At 51.4% G+C, this 13,237-nt stretch overlaps 1 protein-coding gene and 1 long non-coding RNA gene across 8 annotated transcripts in view; one reads left to right on the top strand and one right to left on the bottom strand.

Moving 5' to 3' along the window:
• MACROH2A1 (macroH2A.1 histone) overlaps positions 1-13,237 on the top strand; it is an 80,062-nt gene that overhangs the window by 63,089 nt on the left and 3,736 nt on the right. For 4 of the 7 annotated variants that reach the window (XM_067731804.1, XM_067731802.1, XM_067731805.1 and 1 more), the window contains exons 7-8: positions 4,194-4,283; positions 6,880-7,054. In XM_067731804.1, coding sequence (XP_067587905.1) covers positions 4,194-4,283; positions 6,880-7,054 — 265 coding nt within the window. Of the gene's footprint in view, positions 1-4,193; positions 4,284-6,879; positions 7,055-13,237 lie in introns of those variants that run through there. The other 3 variants (XM_067731806.1, XM_067731807.1, XM_067731808.1) reach the window with 1 other exon arrangement.
• The window catches only part of LOC137221692 (uncharacterized), a 133,056-nt gene continuing 127,693 nt past the window's right edge, over positions 7,875-13,237 (bottom strand). Inside the window, exons 5-6 of the long non-coding RNA XR_010942114.1 lie at positions 12,918-13,063; positions 7,875-9,118 (exon numbers count right to left, since the gene is read on the bottom strand). This is a non-coding gene — a long non-coding RNA (uncharacterized lncRNA). The remainder of the gene's footprint in view (positions 9,119-12,917; positions 13,064-13,237) is intronic.

Raw genomic sequence — 13,237 nt, 5'->3', positions numbered from 1 at the left:
TGAGTAGCTGAGGGTGGGGTGAGGCGGAGAGAGCATGTGGCGTGCCAAGTACTATGACTGCAGACCCGCTGCACGAACATAGATAGTGCCCTGCTTTAAGAATGTGTTGAGGGGCCTTTATAATGAGGAGGCATCCAGGTGTGATGGCAAAAAAGTACAGGTTTGGAGCTAGGTAGAAGGATCCTGAATCCTAACCTTACCATTTACTGGCTATGGGGCCTGGGCAAGTCACATAACTCCTCAATGCCTTGGTTTTCCCTATCTGTAAAATAATGGTGATGAAGAGAATTATGTTAAGTCATGTAACCGAAGCACCCTGCTTCATTGCCTGGTTCATGATAGGTGCTTATTGCAAAGGTCTTGCTCTCAGGTGCGTATGTGATTTTTACAGTAGGTGTGCTGGTGCTGAGAGCAGCATTCTGAGTATAGATTCAAACACCAGCTTCCAAAGAGAAGGGATGCATTTCTAGTAAGGGCAGAAGTGAAGTCATCTTGAAGGATGATGCTGTTGGGATTCACGTGAGTGTCCCAGACACTGGGAGTGCAACAGCTTAGCAATCTGTAGCTGTCCAGCTCTGTTCAGTGTCACTCGCAAAGCCTGCTGTTCACAGTCTGCCCCAGCCACTTTGCTTTGGGCTAATTGCTCTCCTGGGCATTTTGGATTTTGGACAAGGATAGAAAGACAAACTGGATGGAAAGTCAGGATTCGCCAAGCCTGCCAGGCCCAAATGAAATCAGGCTGTAGGCAATTAAAATAAACTCCCCTTTCCCAAGATTTTGGAGGAGTTTAAGAGCTCCTAAGTCAGGCAGCTTAAGAGAAAGATACTTCCTTTCTTAACCAAGTGAAAACTTGATGGGAGGGAAGTACTTACTTGGAGGAAACTAAATAAACAAACAGCTGAGGGCTTATCTTTCAGCCAGGAGTGACTAAGGCCTAGGTTCATCCTGCCATCCAGAACTTTGGGTGAAATGGAAATTGTGAAACTTGCTGGGCAGAAGAATCTCGCCCAGGCTCAGGGAGAGGAAGAAGGGGCCAGCCTGCTGCGGCTGTGAAAGTGTTTCCTCAGGATTAGCCACACCAGGAGGTGGAGCTGGAGGCTTTGAGGCTGGCAGGGGCCAGACGGGGTAACATGCAGAGCCAACTGTGCCCCGCCTCTGCCCCCAGAAGAGCCCAGTCCTTCCTAAACCATGAATGGAACCGGTCTCCTTGGAATAATGACAGTGCTAGTGCTTTTCTCTCTGACATGCTTGCCCTTAACCCATTCATATGCACAGGTTAGGCATGAGTAGCCTTGGTGACATGTAAGTAACTCGGGTCCGAGAGCTCGGCCAAGGTTACGTCGTACATCACTCGTGGATACTGTCACAGCAGGTCCAGACAACCTGACTGGCCAAGGAGGAAAGACGGTGCCAGGACCAGAACCCAGGTCTTCCAAAGCCCACCTCAGTGCTTTTTCTCAGCGAACCATTCCAAACTAGTACTGAACCCAGATCTCTTGCAATACCAAAACAATGATCAACCAGATTCACACATGGTCTCAATTGGTTCCAGTTCCCACTTTGATGTGTGAGAGGGGAAAAGAGGAAGCGAGGATGTAATCACTCCACTTCTCATACTTGGTGTGAATTCCTGAGTCCCGAGACTGCTGGAAGAAGGAATGCGAGTGCAGGAATGCTTAGCCCCAGTGATTAACTTTTACCCATCGAAAGTTCTTTCTAACAGTGAAATAGACCACAGGCTGAGCCTGACGTTTGTCCAAGCCTAAATTTTCGCTTAGGCTGGTTTGAACACTGATACTTATGCCTGCTTTCTAAGCATGAAATAATGCTCTTGTTCTCATGGGAGTAACACATGTTTATGCTTGGTGGCAAATAAGCCAATTGCCTTATGATTAACCCTGAAGTTAAGCCTAAAAAGCAAGAGTCTTACATTCAGAGTGTTGACAATACAGTTGAAATGGGCCTGTTTCTTGTTAAAAAGTACACGTGTGTCTACATGAACATGTGCATACATATGTGTGTGTAGGAGTCGAGTCCTGACCGGGTTGATTGCCTGCAATCTAGGGTTCAATTTTTAAGTTTGGGAAATGCATTAAGTGTAATTTAACGTGCAAATTTCACTTCTAATTAAAGCAAGATTTAATTATAAGTAAAAATTTTAAAGTAAACACTCTTCCTAAGATAAAACACCTTTAATTATAAATCAGCCCATTTTCTTAATATTTTTCTATTTCAGAAAGGAGTTGGTAGTATTAATACAACACTGATTTTACTTTACCTTCCAAATTTCCCATTTCTCCTAAAGAGTAGATAGGATAGAGAATGTGGACCTGAAATAGTCCTGCCTGGAGCATGTTTGTATCCATCCTTCAAGGTGGAGGATGGGTGAAGAGGGAAGGCCAGACCGGGTACAGCTGGGCAGCAGCATTTGGGATCCAGCAGATTCAGACTTTGGATTCATTTTTCTCGGTTGCATGGATATTTCGGGTGAACCTGTAATTGGGCCTCATTCACCTGGGTTGTACCCTCAAACTCTCCACTTCCTGGTGGGTGGAGTTCAGCCACGAGGCCCAAGCCTGCTCCCTTAAGCCCATTTGGCCACTGTCTCTGATGCTGAACTTTGTCAGAAACAGGCAGAGGCTGCCACCACTGCCGGTAAAAACCTCTGAAGCGGATGTGTTTTCCCTCTGGACACCTCTGCCATTTAAAGCCCACTTCACTGCTTTCCAAGACAGGTGAAGGCTTGTGGGCAGTCTGGGCTAATGAGGAGGGACGCTGGATCCCACCTTAGGGATCCCAAGTTAATCTCTGTCTGAAAGTCAGGCCTTCTCTTAGCCGAGAGCTCCTTGTGGGTGATGGCCTGCTGCTCACGTTCGTTCAGGCCCCCAGACTTCCTAGAGTGGGGTGGCTTATAGGCAGTGCCTGCCATTAGCCCTGTGCCGTCTCATCTGTAACAGTGCCCAGGCTGTCTGCTTTTCCTTCTAGGCACTTACTGGGGTTAGTTCACCCCACCAGAACAACATGCAAATGAGGCAGGTTTCTCTAAGATAATCAGTCCTGGTCATTCCAGGGTGAATCCAAAGAGAATCTGGGCTGGTGCCTCCCAGTGCACCCTCACTGACCCATACCAGAATGTGCCAAGGGCACCTTGAATTTTCCAAGACAAATGGTGGATCTTAAGGGGAGTATGTTATCCTCTTGTGAGGAATGTACTTTAAAATGTGCACAACTGAGGAAGCAGAGCTTATGGAAGACTAAGACCCCGTTCTGGCCAAACTTAAAAGGACGATTTTGACTGCTGCTTGCTGTCCCATGCGAGACATTTAACCCGCAGACCTTATAGGTGTTGGTAATCTTATTTGGGAACTTGGCTTTCATAGCAAGGATTGATTACTTACCAAGTACCCTAATTCAAGAAGAGTTGCTCCCTGCCTCCATTTGATTTTTTTTTTTTTTTTTTTTAATCTGGTCCTGAACAGTTAGTCATCCTTCTTTAAGCGTACAAGTTCATCTTTAAGCTCTGTTTCTGGTGTTGCTCTCCTTTACCTAAAAGGATTTTGAATCATTTGTGTGATTAAGGAAATACTGTCTGAGGCCTTTTTTTTTTTTTTTTGTATTCACATATGACACCAGAGCTGCAAAATAGGAACTAAGCATGGTAACAATGCTGGCCCCGAGGTGGCCAAGTCTGCATGCTCTCTTCCGGGCCTGCCGCCAAGAGGAGAGCTAGCTGCTGATGGAAGCGCGGCGTGCTTCTTCTAAAACCTCCTTATTTGGGGCTTCTCCCCAGAGACAGGGAAGAAAATCCAGGGGGAGGCATCAGCCTTGGAAGCCGGCACCATCTGCTTTCTCACGCTGATGGAAAGCATGCAGGACAGGCGTGCTTGCAGAGAACAGGCGTCTCCCATCTCCCTCGCATCTCTGGCATGTCCAGGATCACCCCGAGTCACCCCCAGATAAGAGGCAGCAAAGATAGCTCGGTGACCGGCAGTGCAGAGTGGTAACTGGCCGATGGTGAATCTCTTCGAAACTTCACTTTTCTGACTCAGCCAGGGCTTTGTTCCTGTCTTGCAGCTGTCTGGACATTTAGCCAGTCAGATCATTTTTAGTATGTAATCACCTGACATGCTAAGTGTCTGTGTGTGCCCTGAGACGCAAGGATGGCCATCTGACCTCGCCCTGTCCTTGTCTAGGAAACACGCTGGAGAAGAAGGGTGGCAAGGAGTTCGTGGAAGCTGTTCTGGAACTCCGGAAAAAGAACGGGCCCTTGGAAGTAGCTGGAGGTGAGGTGGGGAGGCACTGTGCTGATCTGGGCGTCGTGCATGCTGCCTTAGGGAAACGGTTTTACAGGACGACTTAGAATTCAGAGGTGCGTGGCTATCTCTGAGACCGGAGGCAGAAGAAAGCCTGTTAGACTTTTATCACATACAAATTGTCAGGGGAACTTAAGGGTTGTGGAAATTGCCTTTCCAAGTTTTTTCTTCATTACTTAAAATAGCTTCTAAGTGTTTGACGTCTAGCCCTCAAATTCTAAGCAGTTACAGAAGCCAAGTTCGGCAAATCTAAGAGCTGAGAAGTATAGATAGGGATACTGAGCCATCTGCAAAATTGCTGATGAGAGATGCAAATGAATCATTTTCATTCAGCCATCTGTGTTTTTCATGGGAGAAATGTAAATACACATCTCTCATTTGCCAATTACACCTTTCCTGATAAGAGGGGTGTAACAAGATGACTTGAAATGTGATGTGAGGAGAATTTACTGCTAAGAACTAGAGGCAGGGCACTTCTTACTGATGCCAGCCTGGATTTGGGGATTTTAGGTGGACACAGGGTTTCCCGAGCACCTGGGAGTCTGAACAGTGGGTGAGGCTGGCTCACCCCACCAGCTATGTGAGGACAGGCCACTCCCTTCCTCCCCTTTGGGCTCCAGTTTTCTCTTCTTACTAGATGGTTCCCAATTCTGTCTTTCCAATCCTGTTTGTTTTTAAAATGAATCTTAATGTGGGCATCAACAGTTACTATGTGACAGCCACACAACCTTCTCTGAGGGTACCCCAGGCCTTACCTCTCCTTCCCCAGTGACTAACGCACAAACTCCCATCCTGGGCTAGTCACGGGTCCTGGCGGGGATAAGAGGGTGGCATTGCCTTTGACCTCTGCTCTGCCAGTTCTGTTTTGCCTGCAAAGGGCATGGCATTGCAGAGAGTTGGTGGGGGCACAGTTACCGAGCTCTTCCAGGGAGTTCCCCGCTGGAACCGCCCACACTGAACAGGGAGGACACACACAGCATAAACTACCCAGCCAGGGGCTCCTGGCCTTTCCTCAGGCCCTTACTGGCACCTCTGTGCCAGCCCAGGGTCCTTCCTGTTGGTACTCCAGTTAGAGCCCATTTGGTGACCCTCAGCAGGAGGTGTGATAAGAGGTGGCCCTGATGCTGCCACACACCAAACTTGTCTGGTGACACCAGAGCCACAGCTGGTACAAACCCGTTAGACTTAGCACAGCTAAAGATATGTTTGCCTGTTTCAAAAGCAAGAACACATTTCGTTCTTGATTTTAAGATCTATTTTAGAAAATGTTTTAAAATATTTTTTAAGTAGAAAGGAAATAATAGAACATATCCCTGTTCCGCTGTCCAAAGATAATCACTGCTAACACATTTCTTGTCTTTTCAATGCATAGTTTAGCAGTTACTTCTCACGTGGACATCCAGGTGAATTAAGCCCCCCAGTCTCAAGCCCACAGTTCTTGAACCAGTCAGCAAGCAGAGCCAGGACTCAAAATCAGACTTGTGACTCTGGGATCAGAGCAGTTGCTACTGCAGCATGAGACACCTCCCATAAATCACTCTTCTCCAGGTTCTCCTAGCGACAGAATATACCCGTTAACAGCCCAGACCCCTTGGAGAGCGCTGATGGTGTTCGTCACAAAGTGGGTTTAGAAAACACTTGGTCAAAAAAGTTTGGGTGTCTTACTGGAGCAGTGGGTGGAGACATTAGTGTGCTCCTGCATAGAGGTCTCCCAGGCAGCACTCACCAGACCCATTGGTTCCAGAACCACCACCTTTACATTGCAACTTTTGGGACAGGAATCCTGGAACATGCTCTGGGAGACATGGGCTGGCCTGTTATATATTTCCTGGTAGGAGCAGACCCAAGACCAGTGTCTTCAGATCTGACAAGAGGCAGAGAATGAGAACAAGTCTGGAAAGGCAGGTCTGCTATGGAGATCTGTAGTTGGAAAAAGGCTCCTCTTCTAGGAGAGGAAAATAGTTCCATCCTAAAAGCACTGTCCAGTTAAGTCTGTCAAAACTAACAGGATCGGTTAGTCAGGGAGAAGAACAGGGCAGCAGACATGCTATCTGGGTTACTTTCCCAGGAGGTTTGTTCCGAACTGTGTCAGAGATTTATAGATATCGGTACATCATAATTAAATGCACATTAATCCACTTGAGGACAGGGCGGTTGGAGACCCCCGAAAGGCGATTAATTGGAGGCTACAAACATTCTGACACATTTGGTCAAGTTAGATGGTTATGGCTCGGCCTTCTGGGAGGCTAGGGAGAGGGTTTACTGTGACCTTGGCTAAAGTTCCTGGTGGCCACGCGTCCTAACGCCAACTTTCCAAGGGTGGGGGTTGGCTTGGCGTCCCCCCACCCCACCCCGCCACCGAGGGAGGAGACTGCAGGACAAGCAGTTTCCGGCTCGAGCTTCCGTGGGAATCACAAGGCAGCAGGCAGCTGCAGCCCTCCTGGACCAGGTGGTCAGGGGCCCCGGGCAGACGTGCTGGAGCTGGAGAGCCGGCCTGGGCTCGGCACCTAGCACACGTGCTACTGCAGGGGGACCCAGCTCACTGCTTCTGTCTTGTCCCCTCCAGCCGCTGTCAGCGCAGGCCATGGCCTGCCCGCCAAGTTTGTGATCCACTGTAACAGTCCCGTCTGGGGTGCAGACAAGTGTGAGGAACTTCTGGAAAAGACAGTGAAGAACTGCTTGGCCCTGGCGGATGACAAGAAGCTGAAGTCCATCGCCTTTCCATCCATCGGCAGCGGCAGGTAAGGGCCCACGGCCTGTCCCCCTGCGTATGCGGCCCATGCTTGCAGGGAGCTCCGACTGTGCCCATGGTCGGCTAAGGCTACTTTCAAGCACTTGCCTTTGTTGAGGAGACCGGAAGCTCGAAATCGGGAAGAACATAGACATTAAGTAATTGTGAGGGACAGTTGAAGAGATGTAGGGAGACAGGAAGCCTGAGGAGAGAATCAGACTTGAGCCGTGACAGCAGATGTCATCACAGAAGGTGACCCTCGAAGGACACTAAGACCTTAGGTGGGTGGGGAGGCGTGAATGCAGGGATACTGAGCGGGAGAGCCCCTCCCAGACCCAGCCCATATAGCTGTGTTACAGTTCTGTCCCCGAACCCCAGCATCCTCTGGGCACAGCCCTCTGCCCCTTATCTTTGTATTCCCAAGCATCCTCCACCTCCCCCAAACCTGCTTGCTCTCCCTGTGCCTCACTGCCCTGCTGCTGAGGTGGAGCTGAGTGGGCAGATACGTGAGGGTGAAATAGGGCTGGGCCTCCCCCACCTCCCAGCCCTGAAATCTCCCCAGGGAGACTCACGGAGGCTGTGGGGAGCAGCACAACTGCCCCTAAGACAGACACACCACCCAGAGGGCCCGCACTGGAAGGGTGTAGTCCTTGAGCCGCTGATGAGGCAGACAGGATTCAGCCACAACCCCCAACCACCCCCGCTCCCGGGTGGTGCACCCCCAGATGCCAGCACACAGCCCATCAGGTCCTGCCTGTCAGGGCAGCCCTGGGCTCGGGCTCGGGCCTGGCTAACCAGCTGCGTGATGGCATGCAAATTAACCCCCCCTCTGAATCCAGCCCCCTACTCTGTAAAATAGATGTGACTGTGCCCCCACGCAGCCTCTCAGGACTGCTCGGAAATTAAAGGAGCTCTCCAAAGGGAGCATGCTTTGAGAACTCTGCCACGATGAAGATATGAGGGCTGCCTCTGAGGCTGTGTCTCACTGCCTGCCACATCTCCACGGTCCTCCCTACCAAGGGTCTGAGCAGCAGGCCTCTGGAAGGCTCGCCATCTGGATGGGGCACGGAAGCAAAGGGAAACTGGCCTTCAGAGCTGCCGCAGCCCCGGACTCTGTATCATCCCTGGGGCTTCCCATGGAGATCGGGAGCCTTCCAGGGTCTCTGCCATCAGTCCCTCCCAGTTCCCGAGGAAGGCGGGCTGTGCGGTGGCAACACAGGTCCCAGCACACTGACGTCCCGTGACACCGCAGGCTGCATCGCCCTCCTGGGAGAGCCTGAGTCACAGTCCTCAGCACTATTCCGTGTGTGTATAGAAAGCTGCTCTTCTCAAAGCACTTCTCTTCCAAACCCATGAGGAGGACAGAGAGTGGATTTTGCTGTTTTTATCTTGGGCAGGCCTTGTAATTCCGCTTCCCTGAACAGTGCCATCACTGAGGGTCCCACACCCCAAGTGCCAGGGACAGAGCTAGTCTGGGCGGAATTCCTGTCACATCTGCTCAAGCAGAGCTTAGTCGCTGTACCCAGAAGGCCTTGCTTACAGGCAGACAGGCACTGTGCCCCAGGGCTTCCTGTGGGCCAGGGCAGTCACACGTGACTGGTGGACCCACCAGAGGACCTGATGTGGGAAAAGATCTTCCTCTGGAGCCTCTGTCACTGCCTGCCTCCATCTGGGACAGAAGGAGCATTCCTCTGCAGTCCCTCCTGGAGGTGAGCTGTGGGCGCCGCACCTCCCCTCTCTTCCCCTCCTGGCCTTGGCCCTGGCCCTGCAGTTCCGGGCAGCCGAGGCCTCCCAGACCAGGTGCTCCTTTGTGTGAGGGCCCCTCAGTCCTCTGCACTGACAGTGGGCTCTCTTCTGGGACTTACTAGCACAAAGAAGCTGGTGTCGGGGGAGGGGCCCTGAGCAGAGGACAGGTGAACACGCACACGGCCCCCAGCCTCGCGTTCCCACACTCACTCCGCCCTGTGCCGAGCTCTGCAGGGACATCCAGAGCTGACACGATTGTTGTTCTGGACTGCCATCTATGTTTCCCGTCACCATACATCTTCATTCCGTTCGCTTCTGCCAAAAGCATCTGTTGAGCATCATTTTAAAAGTCAATACCATTTAAATGCCTGTTGAAAGCAGAGCTGACAGAGCTAGAGCATCTAACAAACAGCCTTTTTCAGTCGGCTCTAAGAGCACCTGGCGAAGACGAGCATCCTTCATAAGCTGGTCAGCAAGCACCCAGCAGGTTAAACTTTCCCAGGAACTGTGGAGAGGTGTATAGGTGCCCGATTCAGTCCCAGAGTCAATTCAAGGCCTTTTTTTTTTTTTTTTTTTTTTTTTTTTACAAAGTGCTTTTGGATCTGAGCATAATTAGCTAACTTCCTGCTTCTCCCACCTTCCCAGCCCCCCACCTCCCATGGAAGTTCTGTTCTTCAGCACTGCGCTGCTGTGTGACCTTTGGTAAATGAATCACCCTCTCTGTCCCTGGCCTGCCTTATCAGCTAGTGAGGCTAAGGGACTGCCCTTCCTCACACACGGTTCTGAGGCTCAGTTAATTAGTGTATCGGAGGCACTTTGATCTACTCTGATGAAAGGTGCTTCCGAGGAGAGAAGCAATAGGAGCCTTTATTGGAGGTAATAATTTCATGCTCTTTCATATGACTAGTGGGAAATTTTTAATTGAAGCGTAAAAGTCATGCCCATAAAAGAGCATCTGTTATTACAAACTTACTTATTTACATTTTTCACGGAGTAAAAAGTTTTAAAAAATAATCAGTTGAAAGCTTTTAAGAGGGCGGAATGCCAAAGTCAAGCACATGTGCATAGCCACCCAGCCCCACATCTGTCGGGCAGACCTTGCCCCACAGAGCCGTGTAAACAGCTGCCCTCTCTTTCATGAGCAAAGACTGGGATTATACCAGAGCCGGCCAGTAAATCACAGTGGGGTTTAGGAGGGGAAATAAAACAGCTTGTTTGTGGCATCCAGTGTCTCTGGCATAAAAGTCATGTTGGAATTAAAACAATATAAATGCAAAACATGTTGGTAAAGAGCTGTGGGATCACTTTCTCTCAGCTGAGGCCCGGCATCTTGGGCATGTGGACGATGACCACAGCCCTACAACAACTCCCTTCCTCCAGCCCATCGGCCCCCAAGACTGGGGGCCAACCTTAAAGCCCACTGGAGGCAAATGAGACCCGGGGTGTAACCCTGGCCTCGGGAAACCACCTCTGGCATCCGGACCTCCTGTCCTTGGGCATCCTGGTCACAATATTGATGGATACCCCACTCCCTCCGCTCTGTTTGACATTAGGGGACGACCCCTCTCCGGAGAGGCAGTACTTGGGGACTAGCTAGTTTGGGGCTTTGATTAAACTCTCCTTAGATTTATGAGCCTAAAAGGAAAGCCAGTTTGTTTTCTTGAAGCTACCACTTGTGGGTATTCATTGAGTCCCAGGCACTATGCTAATCCCTTCGTCTGCAGTATCTCACAACCCCACAAAGTGAGCAGCACTATTAATCCCACTCAAAGGCAAAGACACAGAAGCTTAGAGGGGTCAAGTCACTCACCAGAGGTCACACGGCGTGTACTTGGTAGAGCCAGAATTTGCTCAGAGGTCCTTGGCCTCAGTGCTCTCGGTATTAGGCACACGGAACCCCTGCCTCCTGTCCCCTTTGGTCAACAGACCCACCTCCGAGCATCCTGCCAGAGGATCACCCCACTGCCTCTGCACTCTCTGTGTGAGTGGATTCTAGAGAACCTTGGAAACACCTCTTGGAATTCCCTGACCTGCCCAGGCAGAGCTGTCAGCCTCCCTACCCCCTCGGTGTGGGCCTCAGAAGACAAATATAAAGGACAGAGAGACAAACTGAATTGGGGAGAATTACTTATTAACCCAAAACACGTGAGCCCTGGAGTGAGAGAAGGTAAGAGGCCTCTGTAGGGTTGTGCTGCCCCGGCCTCTCTCTAGCTTTGGAGGCATTGGGCCCATCACCATCCCCTTCTGAATTTTAGCTTCACCCTCTTCTAACCCACTGCTCTCAGCTCAGGGCCTTGATAGCCTCCCCTTTACCTCTGGATGGGGTAGTCTCTGGCTGGGCAGTTACTCAAAGCCAGACAGAACACAGGAACGCCCAGGAGCACAGTGTGCGGGAAACCTAATCCCAGCAGAGGAGGGTCCACATGGGGTGACAGACATTTTGCCCACGTCACCCAGGCTGCCAAGACGCCCTGCCCTGTCCATCTCCCAAACAGCCCAGACCATTAGACAGGTGGCCTGGTCCAGCAAAAAGAAAAGCAGAGTCCATCTAGAATCTGCTTTAATTCCTAGTTAGCCTTCAGGGTCAGGCTCCTAAACTTGCTCCTCCAGAGGATCCATCCGCGCTTTCCAACCCCCAGGACACAGCCTCTCCTCACGGCAATCTCCGGGTCCCTGATCAGCCGGCTCAGCACAGCCCCCGGCCTGGAGTCCTTAGCATCTGCCCTGTCCCGCCCTGGAGGCTGAGCTCACCAGGAGCAGGGATGAGGAGGGGCCCAGCACAGCTGGAGGGAGCAAATCCTCTTCTGTGTTGTGGCCCTGTGAACGCACGTCTCTGCCATCAGATGGGACAGTGGACAAGCGACCAATGTGTACAGCCCCCGGCCATCACTGAGCAGGTGACCCAGGAGGGCACCAGGTGGGAGGTAGCCCATGGAGTCCCCTTGGAACAGCCAGGGAAACTGAGGTCTAAGACACTTGGGAAAGGCTGTTGCAGACACAGCTGGAGCGACTTCAGGGGGAAGCTCAGACACCTTCTTAGTCGGGTCAAGGCAATAAAAAAGGTCTAAGTCTAAGATAAACTCCATGTGGGGTGGGAAGCGCTTGGCCGCAGGGGAACTTAAGACATTTGGCGTGAGCACAGCTGGCAGGGTCAGGAGCCGAATGGGAACAGGAGGGGCACCCATCTCATGGGGAGCCGCATCTGCATCACCACCACTGTCGTCATTGCCATCGCCAAGCAGTACCTAGTTTCCAGTGGAGAAAACTAATGCTGAGAGAGGTGAGCGCCTGCTCCCGAGGGCAGCTAAGATTGAAACTGGAATCTGACTGGAGTGCAGAAGCCCTTACCTGCCCTTGCTCTAATGCACCTTGAGGAGGGGCCATCTGGTCTCATCCAGAAGGCGGACACGGTACAGCGGTAGAACAGTGACCGTCACAGAAGCAGTAAGCCTGAGCTGGGGAGGACGGCACAAAGACCTGGCCAGAAGGGCTGTGGTTATTCAACAAAAGAACCCAGCCAGCCAGCCAGGAAGCCACACGATGAGTGAGATGCGTAGGCAAGCCACTCTCAAGCTGCTCAGTACTGCACCAGGGGACCCCGACGGGGCCCCTGCCACACCGCAGCGTGCCCGTGGCCCTCCAAGAGAACGGGACATCTCAGACCCGGGCAGCAGCCCTCTGGGGCCCTGAGGCTGACTTTGTCAGCACAGGGAAGCAGCAAAGATAGCAGCAGTCACCCAGTCCCAGCTATCATGGGGTCGGGTTGGGAAGGCCATTTTCCACTGTGTGGGCCTTTAGAAAGACCCTTTGAGACTACCCACTTTAGAGATGACACTGTCGATTGAGGGCTCTCTGTACAGTATTTTGTTCGATACACACAGCCTCCCCAGGTAATAAATACTTGATTACCTACCCCATTTCACCAGGTGGGGAAACAAGGCACAGAGACAGGGCCCAGACGCAAATCCCGTGTGGCTCCAGGCCACTGCGTGTGCCACAGCTGCCCCTGTTTTGAGGGTGCAGGGCCTCTGCATGTAAAGCATGCTTGTGAAAGCATCCACTTCTACATTCCATTTCATTACAAATACTTCTAACTGTGCCTACTAGAAAACATTTTTGGGACCCACCTGGAAACGTCAGGAAAGCCATCACCTCTTCCATTCCTTCCTGGCGGCTTGCGTGGTCCAGAGGGGCCATAGTCCCATGGCTGGGTCTCTCCTTTAGGCTGTGAGTGCCTCAGACAGAGGGATGGGTTTGTCAACAAGAGGTTTTCCTGGAAACAAATCATATTCACAGTTCACCCAACAGCAACCTTGAAGGACAAGGCCAGACCAGCCCAAGCTCCCTTAACAGTAGGGCATCCAGGCATGGGCTGCAGGTCTGTGACCTTTGATCCCGACCTTTCTTCCCAATGCAGGTTCTTAACCTTTGGGCCCACCCTGAGTGC

This window comes from Pseudorca crassidens, chromosome 3, assembly GCF_039906515.1.
Source record: "Pseudorca crassidens isolate mPseCra1 chromosome 3, mPseCra1.hap1, whole genome shotgun sequence".
Classification (NCBI taxonomy): domain Eukaryota; kingdom Metazoa; phylum Chordata; class Mammalia; order Artiodactyla; family Delphinidae; genus Pseudorca; species Pseudorca crassidens.
The sequence above is the reverse complement of the archived record's forward strand: the minus strand, read 5'-3'. Positions and strand labels throughout refer to the sequence as shown.